The sequence below is a fragment of the Anolis sagrei genome, chromosome X (genome assembly GCF_037176765.1).
Source record: "Anolis sagrei isolate rAnoSag1 chromosome X, rAnoSag1.mat, whole genome shotgun sequence".
Taxonomy (NCBI): Eukaryota; Metazoa; Chordata; class Lepidosauria; order Squamata; family Dactyloidae; genus Anolis; species Anolis sagrei.
The window spans coordinates 42,222,375-42,239,610 of record NC_090034.1 but is presented as its reverse complement, the minus strand read 5'-3'; the positions used below and the strand labels follow the sequence as shown (position 1 = coordinate 42,239,610).

The 17,236-nt window shown below is 43.2% G+C and overlaps 1 protein-coding gene across 1 annotated transcript in view; it reads left to right on the top strand.

The window, feature by feature from the left end:
* The window catches only part of HIP1R (huntingtin interacting protein 1 related), a 92,557-nt gene that overhangs the window by 64,367 nt on the left and 10,954 nt on the right, over positions 1-17,236 (top strand). The window contains exons 12-26 of the mRNA XM_060785494.2: positions 361-419; positions 898-970; positions 2,035-2,218; positions 2,656-2,744; positions 3,392-3,508; positions 4,777-4,878; positions 5,444-5,638; positions 5,919-6,066; positions 10,669-10,755; positions 11,026-11,133; positions 13,872-14,008; positions 15,183-15,293; positions 16,276-16,334; positions 16,530-16,560; positions 16,819-16,881. Of these exons, the coding sequence (XP_060641477.2) occupies positions 361-419; positions 898-970; positions 2,035-2,218; positions 2,656-2,744; positions 3,392-3,508; positions 4,777-4,878; positions 5,444-5,638; positions 5,919-6,066; positions 10,669-10,755; positions 11,026-11,133; positions 13,872-14,008; positions 15,183-15,293; positions 16,276-16,334; positions 16,530-16,560; positions 16,819-16,881 (1,563 nt within the window). The remainder of the gene's footprint in view (positions 1-360; positions 420-897; positions 971-2,034; positions 2,219-2,655; positions 2,745-3,391; positions 3,509-4,776; positions 4,879-5,443; positions 5,639-5,918; positions 6,067-10,668; positions 10,756-11,025; positions 11,134-13,871; positions 14,009-15,182; positions 15,294-16,275; positions 16,335-16,529; positions 16,561-16,818; positions 16,882-17,236) is intronic.

The following is a 17,236-nucleotide window of genomic DNA, read 5'->3' as shown; positions in this document are numbered from 1 at the left end:
TGTTTCCACATGGAGTCTGTGTCCACAAGTCCAACCATCCATGGCTTGAGATATTTTTTTAAATGCCCAACAGCAAACCTTGATAAGGGACCACATATTATGCCATTGTATAAAATTGGGCGAGCATCCACAGATGTTGGTATGGGGGCACAGTTAGAAGAACAATTAATTGCAGCAGTGTTAGAGAAATTCTTTATGGTTATTTATTTATTCTGGTTCACATTGTTATGATGCACATTTATCCATTTCCGTGAACTCTTTCCTTTAATCTTAGGAGTGATCAAGCATATTCAGTCTTTCATTGGATGCCCTTCTTCTCCATTGGCCATTTGTTTGATTTGTTCAAATGTTCTTTTGCAGGTTGTGTCTGATATATTTGAGCAGACCTTTGGCCCTCCCAACGGTATAAGAGATGACAGGTAAGGCTGATTTTATCAGCAACGTGACCAAGACCTTTGAGCCAGCATTTTAAATGGTGATGATCAGTATTTATAACAGCACTTTGAATGCTGTAAAAGAAAATAAATATCCAAATAACGATCCTTTAAAGCAGTGGATCTCAACCTGTGGCTCCCCAGGTGTTTGGCCTACAACTCCCAGAAATCCCAGCCGATTTACCAGCTGTTAGGATTTCTGGGAGTTGAAGGCAAAAACATCTGGGGACCCACTGGTTGAGAACCACTGCTTTGAAGGAAGGCAGCATTCAAAATAGTACAGAAATACTCTGTAATGAAATATTTCTCCTTTATTGCTAATGGAAGAAAGGAAAGTGGGGAGATGTTGACTGAAAGCTACTTGTTAACTTCATTGATCTGGTGGTGATTTGCTCATAGTTTATGCTCTGCAGTGCTACTCAACACCAGCACAAAGGTTAAGCGTTACTCTTTGTATCCGCAGGGATCTCCAAATTGAAAACCTGAAGAAAGAGATCGATCTGCTGCGAGGAGAGCTAGAAAAGATTAAGCTAGAGGTAGGACTGGTTTCTGTCCGTCCGTCTGTGCTATGATTCTGCAGAGGTACAGAATACACGACTCAGGGTTAAACTTGGCAATTCATCCTTAGGTCAGAGTCTTTGAATTAATTTTTTTGGAAAAGTTTCAAACTTTCATGCTTTTTTGCTAAATGCCTGCAGAAATCACAGAAGCCACAAAGGATGGCGGACGAGACGACACTTCCACTGGTTTGCTCAGCTCATACTGAGCCCAACAGCCCTGACCACACCACAAAGGCCAAACTAGATTCATGATAAGGCAGCAGTATGCATTTTGTCCCATTTTGGCCCCTGTTGACATAGAAATGTAGTAGCAGAACTTTGAAAAAAAATTTTTTGACTATGAACCACATCACCCATCATCTTCATAGCTGTGTTTATGCTGGATGGTGGAAGTTATAGCCCAGTATGTCTGCAGGATACCAGGCTAGGGAATAGAGTTTTTTTTATTATTATTGTGCCAGAAACGAATTGAGAATACAGTTGCAATGTACAGAAAAACCACAAAGTTAAAAACTTGACATACTAATTTCCATTTGACCAAAAGCTGACCACTTGGAGTGCCTCTGGTATCACTGTAAGAAGGTTCTCCACTGTGCATGTGACAGGGCTCAGATTGCACTGTAGTAAGTGGTCTGTTGTTTACTGTTTTCCACACTCGCATGTTGCGGACTCCACTTTGTGGCCCCATTTCTTAAGGTTAGCTCTGCATCTCATGGTGCCAGAGCGCAGTCTGTTCAGCGCCTTCCAAGTTGCCCAGTCTTCTGTCTGCCCAGGAGGAGTTTCTTATCTGATATCGGCCACTGATTGAGGTTCTGGGTTTTAGCCTGCCACTTTTGGTCTCCCTGGTTGGTATGATGTCCTTATTGGTCACAAGAAACTACTGCAAACTGTTGAAACGTCTTGGAATGAGGAGACTTTGGGCTGTGTTTGGGGCTGGAATGAACCAAGGAGACTCTGCTAGTGCACGTTGGTTCTGTCTGTTGGTGACAACGTGTCTTCCTTTGTGTCTGTGTTCCTTTTTTTTTTTTTTTGGTGGCCAGGCTCAAAGATACATCACACAGTTGAAGGCTCAGATTAACAGCCTGGAGGCAGAAGTGGAAGAGCAGCGCAAACAGAAGCAGAAGGCTCTGGTAGACAATGAGCAGCTCCGGGACGAGTTGGAAAGGCTGCAGAAGGCCAAGCTCGAGGGAGACAAGAGCCGAGGACTTGTTTTGGAAGCAGAAAGTAAGGGGAGCCTAAGTGTAGCCACTCAATAACCCAGCATGGTGTCCCCAATGGGACCAGACACATGCCTATAGGAAGTCCCAGAAAGAATGTGAGGGCAGTAGCACCCTCTTGTTTGTCCAATCTTCGAGGCGATATACATAGCTTTTATAAGTACTTGTTGTTGATAGCCTCATCTAATGTACCATCCAAGTTGGCAGCTTTCATTATACCATGTGGTAGTGAATACTGTGCATCTTATGAAGTATTGCCATCACTCTCTCCCAGTTCCCCTACTATTCTGCTTCAATGGATAATCTGTGTTAGATCCCCCGCTGAAGAACCTCTGCACTAGTCTACTAAAGTGGCCACTATCATCCCGTCCCACTACTGTAGATGCAGAGCATGGGTTAAACAAGCTGCAGGAAAGTAAAACATGACCTCTTTCACTTTGTCAGAGAAGGCCAGTGCCACCGAAATCCGCTACATAAAGCTGAAAGAGAAGCACAACGAGCTGATCAACACACACGCTGAACTTCTGAGAAAGGTAACAGTGGCAGTGCATGCCAGTGTCCCTTATTGTCTCCTTTGGAGGTCATTCTCCCAGACTTGTTTCATGGGGAGCTATAGCTTTTGAACAACTGTGCACAGGGTATGCAGCTGAAGAGCCTTCCAAAGAGAGTGGTGCCATTGCTCTCATGTGGAGTACAATTTGCTTTTAACCATGGGCTCCTAGGCAATGGTGTTTATTATTATTATTATTATTATTATTATTATTCATAACTTTATTTTTATACCCCACCACTATCTCTTACAAGGGGACAAGCCCAAAAATACAGATTAAAACACATACAATAAAATAAAATGAAACAAAATTAAATCAACAACAACATCATAAAAAACATTACAATCACAGTGCACATTTTAAAAACAGTATAATGGCTGAAAGATTAGGTGCTGAGTGTGGAAGGATCAGGAAATGTGCAATCATTCCTAGATAGAGCCCAGGGAAAGTGCAAAATACGATTCAATTCAGGTTGGGTCACACCTGGGAGGGTAAAATTCTGATGAGCCAGATTTGTCTCACAAGGTGCAGAAGAATAAGTGGAAAGGAATTGCTGTTTCTATGGGTTCCTGATTATTTTTTCCAGGTCTTGTATCCTTTTTTTAAAAAAAAATGTTTATTATCCCAAGAATGCAGATACTGCCAAGCAGCTGACCGTCACCCAACAGAGCCAAGAACAAGTGGCCAGGGTCAAGGAGCAGCTGGCCTTCCAGATGGAGCAAGCAAAGCGGGAGTCTGAAATGAAGGTGCATCTTTGCTACTATAGAATCTCTCTTGCACAACACCTCTAAGACCCCAAGTTTGCCTTTGTTTGTCCTGTGTTGGGGTGGGGGGGAGGCTAGTGTCTCCCCGCCATCTTCAGAAACTGTATATGGGACCTATTTTAGATTTCTGGATTCAGATCCAGGAATAAGCCGGATGCTGAAGGTGTCGGGCTACTTAGGAACATGAAATGGGAGCCAGTTTGTTGGTTGCAAGAGACTTTCCCCTGGTTCTTTTGGCCCATCACATTGTCGTGCTGAGTGAGACCCAAGGTTTCTGGAAATTCATAAACAGATAATTATCCTGTGTTGCTTATTCCCTGCACTGATATTCAGCCTTTGAACATTAAGGTTTTATTTGGGTTCTTGTAGGTTTTTCAGGTTATATGGCCATGTTTTAGAACAGTGTTTCTCAACCTTCTTAATGCCACAGCCCTTTAATACAGTTCCTCATGTGGTGGTGACTCCCAACCATAGCATTACTTTCATTGCTACTTCATTTCTGTAATTTTGCTACTGTTATGAATCGTAATGTAAATATGTGATATGCAGAATGTATCTTCATTCACTGGACCAAATTTGGCACAAATACCCGCTACATCCAAATTTGAATACTGGTGGGTTCGGGGGGGGGGGTGCATTTTGTCATTTGGGAGTTGTAATTCCTGGGATTTAAAGTTCACCTACAAGCAAAGAGGATTCTAAACTCCACCAAGGATGGAGTTGAACCTAACTTGACACACTCAAATAATGGTGGATCTGGACCAAACTTGACACAGATACTCAATATGCCCAAATATGAACACTGGTGGAGTTTGGGGGAAAATAGACATTGGCATTTTGGAGTTGTAGTGGCTGGGATTTATAGTTCACCTACAATCAAAGAGCATCCTGAACCCCACCAATGACTGAATTGGGCCAAACTTCCCACATAGAACCCCCATGACCAGCAGAAAATACTGTGTTTTCTGATGGTCTTTGGCGACCCCTCTGACAGCTCTCACAAGCCCCCCTGGGGTCCCCACCACCAGGTTGAGAAACACTGTTCTAGAAGGTTTTATTTGTTGAATGCATATGCCCGACTAAGAAAGTTGATTATATTCAGTGCACTGGTTTATCAACGGCCCACATGATTTGAAACAGCATCAGCCTCTTCTGTTAAAAAGAGAGTAGCCACAAGGAAATGATGAGTGACCTATCTATGTGGGATTGACCTCTCTCGACCTCTCTCTCTCCTTGGTTCCTCTATATAGTTAGAAGACCAGACATTGCAGATGGAGCAGGTGAAAAGAGAACTGGAATCCAAGAGGGAGGAATTGACTCAGCTTCAGGAGTCATTGAGCCGTTCGAAGCAGGTATGCAGTGAGAAAGCAGAAGCAGTTGTGTAGTGTCTTAGCACCAGACAGTTTGGTGCTAAGATACTACACAACTCTACCCAAATTTGTCTTCGTTTACCTCATGGGTGCATCTACTTGGCAGAGAGGGAGCAGAGTCCAAAGCCATGGTGGCAAGGGAAAGTGGTTGGTATGGCATAGTAACGAAGAGGGTGGAAATAGAGACTCAAGTCAATTCATTTGTGGTGTCCCCATTTGTGGAGCCCCCAGTGGCGCAATGAGTCAAACCCTTGTGCCGGCAGGACTGAAAGCTGACATGTCGGAGGTTCGAATCTGAGATGAGTGCAAATGAGCTCCCTCTGTCAGCTCCAGCTCCCCATGTGGGGCCATGAAAAAGCCTCCCACAAGGATGATAAAACATCAAACATCCAGGTGTCCCCTGGGCAACGTCCTTGCAGACGACCAATTTTCTCACACCAGAAGCGACTTGCAACTTCTCAGTTCGCTCCTCACACACACACACACAATTGTGGTATATGTACACCCTCTCCATATTCCAAATCTGTGCCTATGCATGATTCTGCAGGTTGGCAGTGACCTTAACAGCCAGCTGGATGCCCTCCAATCTGAGAAGGACACCTTGAGGAAGCTGGTCAGCGAGAAGGACTGTGAGCTCATCTCTGCCAAGGGCCTGATCGAAGAGAAGGAGCTGCTGTTGAGCCAGGAAGCTGAGAAGAGGGCAAAGGAAGTCCAGGAACTGCAGGGGAAGCTCACTGAAAAGGTACCGAGGAGGGAGGTACAACATGGGCAAGCTCAATGAGGGAAGAAGCGAGTGTGTTCAGGTGCACTGCTTTTAATTTGCTGGCTAAGCTGGCTGAGGGGTTCTGGGAATTGTAGTCCGAAAAAGGGAGAAATTGAGGTGAGCATGCTGCTGTCAAGAACAAATAAAGGAGGGTGAGGATGAGGGTGATTGGGTGAGCTTGCCTCGAGGCTTCCTGGATCCTAAAGGGGAAGAGTGGAACGTTCAATCGAGCATTTTTGTTGCCTCTCTCTCCCACCAGAAAAGCCAAGAGCAGAACCTGCAGCAGAAGCTCCTGGATGACCAGTTCAGCTTCTTGCAGGGGACCGTGAAGGAGGCGGAGGGCATCATTCGAGACGCAATAGCCAAGCTGGACGATCCTTTGCACATCCGATGCACCAGTTCTCCAGGTACAGTCCGAGGGGCTGCAAAAAACATACAAATTAGAGAATATTACAGTTTGGACCAAAAAAGAGGTTTCATGGAAAAGGAGACGCTATGGGACAAAATAATATATTCTCAAAACAAAATTATTACTAAAATTTATAAGACATTATTGGAGTGGGCACAAGAAAAAGAAGCAGTCAAAGAGTTCATGGTGAAATAGACTTCAAACGTAGGCATACAATTGGACTGAATGAGTGGGAAACAATATGGAACACCAAATTAAAATACACATACTCACATGAACTTCAGGAAAACTGGTATAAAATGCAATATCAGTGGTATCTAACACCAGAAAAATTGGTAAAATATTATAAAAATTCAAGTGCCAAATGCTGGAAATGCAGAAAGGATAAAGACACCTTCCTCCACATGTGGTGGAATTGCACCATAGTAAGAAAGTACTGGAAAATGATCCATTATACCGCCCAGAAAATCTTACAAGAACAGATAAACTTTAACACAGAACACTTCCTCCTGGGAATTATAGACAAAAAACTGGGGAGGGGGGGGGGGAATAAAGACATAGGATCATAGAGTTGGAGGAGACCTAGTGGGCCATCCAGTCCAACCCCCTGCCAAGAAGCAGGAAAATCACATTCAAAGCACCCCTGACAGATGGCCATCCAGCCTCTGTTTAAAAGCCTCCAAAGAAGGAGCCTCCACCACACTCCAGGGCAGAGATTTCCACTGCTGAACAGCTCTCACATTTTCCTAATGTTTGGATGGAATCTCCTTTCTTGTAGTTTGAAGCCATTGTTTCGCATCCTAGTCTCCAGGGCAGCAGAAAACAAGCTTGCTCCCTCCTCCCTGTGGCTTCCTCTCACGTATTTATACATGGCTATCATGTCTCCTCTCAGCCTTCTCTTCTTCAGGCTAAACATGCCCAGCTCTTTAAGCCGTTCCTCATAGGGCTTGTTCTCCAGACCCTTGACCATTTTAGTCTTCCTCCTTTGGACACATTCCAGCTTGTCAACATCGCCCTTCAATTGTGGTACCCAGAATTTGACACAGTATTCCATGTGTTGTCTAACTAAAGCAGAATAGAGGGGGAGCATGACTTCCCTGGATCTAGGCACTATATTCGTATTGATGCAGGCCAAAATCACATTGGCTTTATTTGCTACCGCATCACATTGTTGACTCATGTTTAACTTGTTGTCCATGAGGACTCCCAAGATCATTTTCACCTACCTGACAACGGGAGCGAGAATCGTACTCGCAAGATACTGGAATATAGACAAAACCCCCAAGAAACAAGAGTGGATGACAAAAAGGATACAGATCATGAAAATGGACATTCTAACACAACAACTATCTCACAGTGAAAACAGAATTAGAAGAGAGACAGGCTGGTCACAATTTTTTTTAAAATGAGAAGACAAAGTTTTTTGTTATAAAAGAAGAAATAAAGAGTATTCCAATTTCTTGGAACTGACAAGGAAGTAATATACTAAGTGTCATCAAAGAACCCAAAGAACCCAAGCCCACGATCAAGAGAAAGGAAGATGTGTAAATATCCCAAGCCCCCTACCTTACCTTGTACTGCCCTTTCAAATCCTCCCCACACGCTATTCCCCTCCTCACTGCATTCAAAACTTTTCTACCTTCCCAAGTCCCCTCCCTTTTTACTTTTTAGCAGAAAAAAAGAAAACCAATAAAAATTATTTTGAAAAAACATGGTGAGAATGTTGTTCTCCGCTGGATAGGATGGCTAGTAATTGGAGTCCCAGCGACACTTGCAAGGCAGGGATGAGAAGGGGTGTCATGTCATTTGCCCACAGCTTCCCCACTTCTGAATCTTGGATGAAACTGCATGGTAGTTTTGCTTTTTCAAACCACTCTAAGTGAGAAAGCTATTCCGTCTGTTTCTTTTTTTCCAGCAAGTCTAACTTCGTCCCTCGGCAAACTGTCAGGCACTATATCACTTATGCCTGCCTTGTGAGTCCCTTTAATTGCCAAAGAACAGCGTTCTTTGATGCCTTTGCTGTCCTCATTGGGGAAGAATGTGGGGCAGTGATTCCCTCAGCCTCCTGACTCTCATGGGAGTGCTTTGACAATAATAATAATAATCATCATCATCATCATAAATAAAGCTTTATTGATACAGTGTTCCCTCGCTTATCGCAAGTGTTACATTCCAGGACCACCCACGAAAAGTGAAAATCCATGAAGTAGGGGTGCTATATTTATTTTACTATTTATAAATTACTAGCTGTCCCCTGCCCCGCGTTGCTGTGGCCCAGTCTGTTGATCTGGAAAATAAAGTAATGAGAAAGTGTTGGTTTCTAATATATGTAATTTCTTTATGCTTGTGGGTAAACAGTATTTTTTGCTGATTCTTTGTCAGTGTTGATGTGGAGATTGTTTGGTTTGCCCACTCTGAAACATGCACCATATAATTGTCCTTCTTCAGGGGTCCCTTTCAAATCTATGATACTATATTTCTTTGTGTGTGAATCATATCTCTTTCTATCTATGGCTGGATGGCTCTTTGTCAGGAGGGCTTTGATTATGTTTTCTTGCCCTGGTGAAGAAGGGAGTTGGACTGGATGGCCTTAAGTATTTTCTGTTGGTCATGGTGTTCTGTGTGGGAAGTTTGGCCCAATTCTGTCGTTGGTTGAGTTCAAAACACTCTTTGATTGTAGGTGAACTATAAATCCCAGTAACTACAACTCCCAAATGTCAAGGTCTATTTCTCCCAAGCTCCATCTGTGTTCATATTTGGGCATATGGAATATTAGTGCCAAGTTTGGTCCAGATCCATAATTTGAGTCCATGGTAGTCTCTGGATGTAGGTGAACTACAACTCCCAAACTCAAGGTCAATGCTCACCAAACCCTTCTAGTGTTTTCTGTTAGTCATGAGAGTCCTGTATGCCCCGGTTGGTTCAATTCTATCATGCTATTTGATTGTAGGTGAATTATAAATCCCAGCAACTACAACTCCCTATCTCTATCTATGTATCTATCTATCTATCTATGGCTGGATGGCTCTTTGTCAGGAGGACTTTGATTACATTTTCTTGCCCTGATGAAGGGAGATGGATTGGATGGCCTTAAGTATTTTCTGTTGGTCATGAGGGTTCTGTGTAGGACGTTTGCCCCGATTCTGTTGTTCGTGGGGTTCAGAATGCTCTTTGATTGTAGGTGAACTGTGAATCCCAGCAACTACAACTCCCTATCTCTATCTATGTATCTATCTATCTATCTATGGCTGGATGGCTCTTTGTCAGGAGGACTTTGATTACATTTTCTTGCCCTGATGAAGGGAGATGGATTGGATGGCCTTAAGTATTTTCTGTTGGTCATGAGGGTTCTGTGTAGGACGTTTGCCCCGATTCTGTTGTTCGTGGGGTTCAGAATGCTCTTTGATTGTAGGTGAACTGTGAATCCCAGTGACTACAACTCCGAAATGTCAAGGTCTATTATCCCCAAATGCCACCTGTGTTCATATTTGGGCGTATCGAGTGCTTGTGCCAAGTTTGGTCCAGATCCATCACTGTTTGAGTCCACAGTGCTCTCTGGATATAGGTGAACTACAACTCCCAAACTCAATGTCAATGCCCACCAAACCCTTCCAGTATTTTCTGTTGGTCATGGGAGTTCTGTGTGCCAAGTTGATGGAGTTCAGAATGCTCTTTGATTATAGGTGAACTATAAATCCCAGCAACTACAATTCCCAAATGACAAAATCATAATTTTTGAGTGATGGTCACTCCTTGTGCTGTGAGATGTTTTGTTGCCAAATTTGGTGTGATTTTGTTCATTGGTTCTTGCTTGACTTGACAATGCTTGACTTAGTCCAATTTGGGGAGGAGGGGATGGGGTCAGCGAAGATACCAGCGAACCCTCAGAAGACACTGCAGCTGTTTGAAGGTGGCCAGGAACACCGGTGGGACCGCCTCCCTCCCTCCGCTGCCTCCCAGCGCCTGGCCAGGCCTCATTTCCCTCCCTCCCTTCCCCTCAGGGCAGACGAGATGATGCTTTTCTCACGTCTGGGTTGAGCACGGCAACTTTGGCGGATGGGCCAGGCCTTGCTGAGCGTGCCTGTTTGTGCTTGGTGTTGTATAGGCCGCTGAATGCTTCCTACTTACCTGAAAGGCAGGGGGATAAGGGTGTCACACCAAAAAGAACCAACCGAGGGCAGGAGACTGTTGTTTTACTAAGTACCACAAAAAACCGCGAAACAGCGAAAATACCACAGTAAATGTTTTACATTAATATTTATTGAAAAACCATGAAACAGCGAGTCCGCAAAAAGCAAACCGCGAAGTAGTGAGGGACCACTGTATACCGCTCTATCTCCCCTAGGGGACTCAGGGCAGTTTCCAAAACGTAAAAGCACAAAACATACAGAGTAAGTAAAAAAACATAGCATAAAATTTGAACACAACATATATGCAGTAAAATTTGAACACAACACCTATACATTAAAACCAATCCCATTGTATTTGGCAATGGCCTTCGGGAGCTTGGACCCAACTGTGTTTTCCAGCCACAAGAAGAAGAATTTGTGCAAAAGATGCCAGTCTTTCGTTCTCTCATGGCCTGTTTGCCTCTCTTCAGATTACCTCATCAGTCGTGCGCAGGCAGCTCTGGAATCGGTGAACGCCTTGGAGAGGGGGCATGGGCAGTACCTGTCCAACATGGCAGGTAAAGGCGACCAAGTTGCCACCCCTTCTTTCTTGTCCCTCAGAGGTTGGGGAGTGGGAGGACCCAGCATTGCAAGCAAAGTGCCGTTTTGTTCCCCAAACCCTTCCTCTAATTTTCTCAAATGCTTTCTCTTCAGATGCTTCTCTCCCTACCCCATCCCTCACTCTATTCTGCACCTTCAAAGAGTAATTTCCACCCAGTTTTCTCAGACGAGATGGGCAATCCTGTTGTGTTGTTCCTGGATTTCCATCTCTCCTCTTCTCTTTAAAGATGCCACTGGACTGGTTGCTGCCTTGGCTCAGTTTTCCCACCTGACTGCAGACACCATTGTGAACGGCAGTGCGACTTCCCATCTGGCGCCCACAGACCATGCTGACAGTGAGTAAACAGTAATGGTTTTTTCTGTTTCATTTTATCAAGAGGGAACATTCAGAAATGATATCACCAATCCTGCATGCAGTATGAAGTGATACAGGTTGAGTATCCCTGATCTGACACCAATAATAATAATAATAATAATAATAATAATAATAATAATAGTTTTATTTCTATTATTCTGGGGCCTTGGTGATGCAACAGATTGAGCCGTTGAGCTACTGAACTTGCTGACCAGAAAGTTGGTGGTTCAAATCCATGGGATGGGATGAGCTCCCACTGTTAGCCACAGCTTCTGCCAACCTAGCAGTTCGAAAACATGCAAATATAAGTAGATCAATAGGTACCACCTTGGCAGGAAGGTAAACGGTGCTTCATGCAGTCATGCCAGCCACATGACCTAGGAGTTATCTACGCACAACACAGGCTCTTGGGCTTTGAAGTGGAGATAAGTTCCATCCCCAGAGCCAGAGATGAAGGGGAAGACTTTACCTTTATCTGTGTATTTGTGTTTCATTGTTTCGAGGCATTGAATGTTTGCCTTATGTCTTATGTCTCCTTCAGGGAGATAGGGCAGAATACAAATATAGTGCTGCTGCTGCTGCTGTTGTTGTTATTTGTTGCCTGCCTCTCCTCACAGCTTGAGATGGGTTACAGCATTACTTAGGATCAGAAGTGGTTTGGATTCTGGATGTTTTTCCAGATTTTGGAATACTGTATCCATATTTGTGCATAGATACACAATGAGATATCTCGGAGATAGCGCCCAAGTCTAAACACGAAATTCATTCATGTTTCACATACGCCTTATACAACTGTCCTGAAAATAATTTTATAATTTTTTTTGTATTAAAGTTTGTGACCATTGAAATATCATAAGAGCACCATTTTGGACCAGGGGTCCTCAAACTTTTTAAACAGCGGGCCAGGTCACAGTCTTTCAAACTGTTGGAGGGCCGGATTATAATTTGAACAAAACATGAATTCCTATGCGCACTGCACATATCTTATTTGTAGTGCAAAAAAAACCCCCACTTTAAAACAATACAATAATAATGAAGAACAATTTTAACAAATATAAACTTAATAGTATTTCAATGGAAAGTGTGGCCCTGCTTTTGGCTGATGAGATACGGTTGTTGTTGTTTGCTTTCAAGTTGTTTCAGACTTAGGTTGTCCCTGTGCGAGGGCCGGCTAAATGACCTTGGAGGGCCGCATCCGGCCCCCGGGCCTTAGTTTGAGGACGCCTGATTTGGACCATTTTGGATTTCAGAATTCCAGAGAAGGGATGCTCAATCTGTACAACCAAAGAAGCCGCAGACTTTTAATATTGAATCTTTTTTTAACTTGTGAATCTGCATTTTACCTGTGCATACTTGTTATATGTACCCTGCCTTGAGCCACAAGAAGAGGCAGGTAATGAATAAATAAATAAATAAATATTATTATTATAAATAATAATAAAACCTGTCCTGCCAAGGATACTTTTAGAGGAGGCTCCTTCAGAGACGATGGCTGCTTCATGAATCCTCTGCAATGGAAATGGAATGTGTGCCCTGCCAAATGATGTTAGACTGCAGCTCTCTGACTGTTGGGATTTGCAGTCTCGCAGTATCGGGAGGCCACGGGTTTCCCAGCCCTGCTCTTTAGAAAGAAGCTTGTTTTCTTCAGAATTGTGGTGTGTTTCTCACATGTAGACGTTCTAGAAGCATTCTCTCCTGACGTTTCGCCTGCATCTATGGCAGGCATCCTCAGAGCATATTATTTGAGAACATAGAAATGCTGGACCACTCTAACAACCATGATGTCAGACTACACAGAGAAGCTACTGAAATCCATAAGCATGTGGACAATTTCAACAGAAAGGAGGAAAGCATGAAAATTAACAAAATCTGTCTAGCAGTATTTAAAAACTCTAAAATTATAACAGTAAAACAACACTCAAACACAGGGGAATTCCAGACAGGAAACAATCAGGGACAGCTAATCACCTCTCAACAAAAGATTCCCCCAGGCACTAACAAGCCACACCTAAAAACTGCCAGTCCATCAAATGGTAATCAAGGTGGCCAATTGAAACATTCACACCTACCTCCAACAGACAAGACTTCTTTCTCCCACCCTGGAGATGCCACAGATATATGAACCCAATTTTCCTAGTTTCCAACAGACCTTACAACTTCTGAGGATGCCTGCCATAGATGCAGGTGAAACGTCAAGAGAGAATGCTTCTAGAACATGATCATATAGCCCGAAAAACCTACAACAACCTAATGTTTACAGTGGCGAGAGGAACTTTGTGAACCCATTAGGGCTGTCTCCTATTTCCAACCGCCATCCTAGATAAGGAACGATGAACTGCTTTATTAAACAAATGAGATGCAAACATGATACATTTTATTTCGCCACAGCCCATTCAACAGTCTATATAAGGGAAAGCTTTCAATTTAGTATCTTGTAGCCTCCCCCTAAGCAACGACTTCAGGTCAGCATTCTCTGAAACTATTGGTCTTCCTGTCTCATCGATATAAGGAATTTGGCCTCCTTCTCCTTGTCGAATTGCTTAGTGACATTTGAAGGCTGCCTTATGTGACTTCAGCTCCTGCCACAATATTTGAATGGGACTGAGATCTGCACAGTGATACAACATGGAATTTGATTTGAGTCCAACATAAACTCATTGGAAGGCCATCTTCTCCTCTTCTGTGCTTAGCATTCCTGTTTTGTTCTCTTTCTGCCAGAACTGACTGAAACGTGCAGGGACTGTGGGCAGCGGAGTCTGGACTATCTGAAGAAGCTCAAAGACAAGCAGTCTCTTCAACATGCAGATCCAGAGGATGTCAGAAGAATGCTGCAGGGCCTTCTTCAGCTGGGACAGGTAGAGACAGATGCAAGGCTTCTGCTGATGAGGCACAATCTGAAGGGAATACTCTCCTGGGAAATAAAGAGTTCATCATTCTTTGCTTGGTGGCTTTGGTGGCGAAGAGGACGCAAACGGTAGCACTGCTCTTTCAATAACAGAGCAAAATTCATGGCTTCACTGGCATTCTCCCTTTGTCCCTAGCTTTGATTTTGAGTCCTTAGTCCGGGGCTAATTCTGGCCTTTGGAAAAGTGATACAGGACACAGATCTTTGGTGTCATGAAAGGGCAGAAAATGTTTTGTTACTTAACATGGTCGATCTGCTTTCAGTGCCACAGTCACTTGGCTGTTGTTTATTTATTTATTTATTTATTTATTTCAGGTATTTGTACCCCGCCCTTCTCAACCCCTGGGGGGAGGGGGGAGGGACTCAGGGCGGCTTCCGGTCGGCAACAATTCGATGCCTCCAATGGACACATAATAAAATACATAATAAAATCCAATAATTACATACATTTATAACATTAAATCACATTAATTAATTAAAATCTGTTTCTGTTTCAATAACAGCCTGGTGGCCTTATCTGAGCCGAATTCTGTAGTTAGAGACTCCATCAAGCATGTCCATAGTCCATTTCCTTAGCGATTGTCATCATTGTCACTGTCCTTGTCAGCAAGAATTATCATAAATGTTGTTATCATAAATGTATCATTTATATTATTATTCGGTCTTAAAAAAAGAGCTTCAAAGCGGTTCACAATTAAACAAATGCAACACAATTTAAAACCGAAAATATACAAACATAGAAATGCTTTGGATACAATGTCAAAGTAACGTGGCTGTCTTTGGACACTAAACACCTTCACAGAATTCTAGTTGGAAGAGACCACATGGGCCATCCAATCCAACCCCCTTCTGCAATGTAGGGAAAGCACAATCAAAGCTCCCCCTCTGAACAGATGGTCATACAGCTTCTGTTAAAACGCCTCCAAGGAAGGAGCCTCCACCGGACTCCATGGCAGAGAGTTCCACTGTTGAACAGCTCTTCTTACAGTCAGGAAGTTCTTCCTAATGTTCCAGTGGAATCTCCTTTCTTGTAATTTGAACATTGATGTAAGCAGGGTATCATTTATTGCTTTGCCTCAGGAAGCAAAATGTTTAAACTTGTTTTCACTTGCTTTTTTGGAAAGGAACTAAGGCCCAAAAGCTTAGACATCCGGCAAGAGGAACTGGGCGACATGGTCGATAAAGAGATGGCCTCCACTTCGGCTGCAATTGAAGATGCCGTCAGAAGGATAGAGGTGAGAGGAATGACCTGGTTGATTTTCCCACCACTTATATGTCCTTTAACTACCCTTCTCCTGGTTAGAGCAAAAGGAAGCTCCTCTTCACAGAATACATAATTTGGTATCACAAAATGCAGTGTTTGAGAGCTCCCTTTGACGGCTTTAAAGCAGTGTTTCTCAACCTTCCTAATGCCATGACTCCTTAATACAGTTCCTCGTGTTGTGGTGACCACCAACCACAAAATTATTTTTATTGCTACTTTACAGCTGCAGTTTTGCTACTGTTATGAACCATAATGTAAATGTCTGATATGCAGGATGTGTTTTCATTCACTGGACCACATTTGGCACAAATACCCGATATGTCCAAATTTGAATACTGTTGGGGTTGGGGAGATTTATTTTGTCATTTGGGAGTTGTAGTTGCTGGGATTTATAGTTCACCTACAATCAAAGAGCATTCTAAACTCCACCATTGATGAAATTGAACCAAACTTGGCACACAGGACTCCCATTACCAACAGAAAATACTGGAAGGGTTCGGTGGGCATTGATCTTGAGTTTCGGAGTTGTAGTTCACCTACATCCAGAGAGCACTGTGGACTCAAACAATGATAGATCAGGACCAAACTTGGCACGAATACTCAGTATGCCCAAATGTGAACACTGGTGGAGTTTGGGGAAAATAGACATTGACATTTGGGAGGTGTAGTTGCTGGGATTTATAGTTCACCTACAATCAAAGAACATTCTGAACCCCACCGATAGAATTGGGCTAAACTTCCCACATAGAACCCCCATGACCAACAGAAAATACTGTGTTTTCTTATGATCTTTGGCGACCCCTCTGACACCTCCCGCAGTGTGCCGACTCTCAGGTTGAGAAGCACTGCTTTAGCGATTGTTTGGATATAGTTTTGATGGTGATGGACTCTGCTTGTATTCTGATTCAGTGGCATCTCCTTGAATACAATTGTTGTCCCCATTTCTCTTGCAGGAAATGATGAACCAGGCCAGAATTGAGAGCTCTGGTGTTAAACTGGAAGTAAACGAAAGGTGAGCTGACGTGTGATGTTTTGATGGGAGAGTGCATGCATTTAATGCAGAAGTGCCAAGATGCAATTACCTCCTGACTGAAAGAGGGATTTATTATTGTTGACGCTTTCTCGGAATGGTTTCAACACAGCCAGCAATTTAAAATGTTATTCATGCACTAAAGATTTCATGCATTGTCTTGCTTGTTTCCCACAGGATCTTGAACTCTTGCACAGATTTGATGAAGGTGAGTGCCTTTTACATTATTTTAAGACCCTGCTAAGTACATGAACAGATCTGTGTGGTGCCAGATAGCCGGATGGCGGGAGGGTAACTTCTATCTGCTTGATCAGATCCCTAGGCCTTTGGGACACGTTATGAATAGTTAATGTTACCATTAGCAACCTTTGAAGGTTCCTAATGTGGGGCCGAGGCTTGATTGTACTGGAAGTCTAAACAAGTCTTTCTGTTGATTCCAATTGCCTGTCACTTTCCTCTCCTTCAGGCCATCAGGCTCCTTGTGATGACCTCTACGAATCTGCAGAAGGAGATTGTGGAAAGTGGAAGGGTAAGATGGCATTTGGAGCCTGTTCTTCTGTTAGGAAAGGAAGGGGGCTTGGAAAACCTGGCCACAATGATCATTGCAGGGCTAGACCCCACCCACCTGCCACTTTGGATCAAATCTTCATGCAAGGACTCTCTTTTTTTAGGTTTCTTTGAAGTAGTTAGATTTCTCATGTGCTACACAATATGTGACTTATGGCAATCCCATTAATTTCATAGTGTTTGCTTTGATAAGGAATATTCAGAGATAGTTTTGCCGATGCCTTCCTCTGAAATAATCTGTCTCTCTTTTATCTCGCCCGAGTTTTTAATTAGTTTTAATTAGTTTATCTTTTAATCATTACATGTAGCCCACCCAT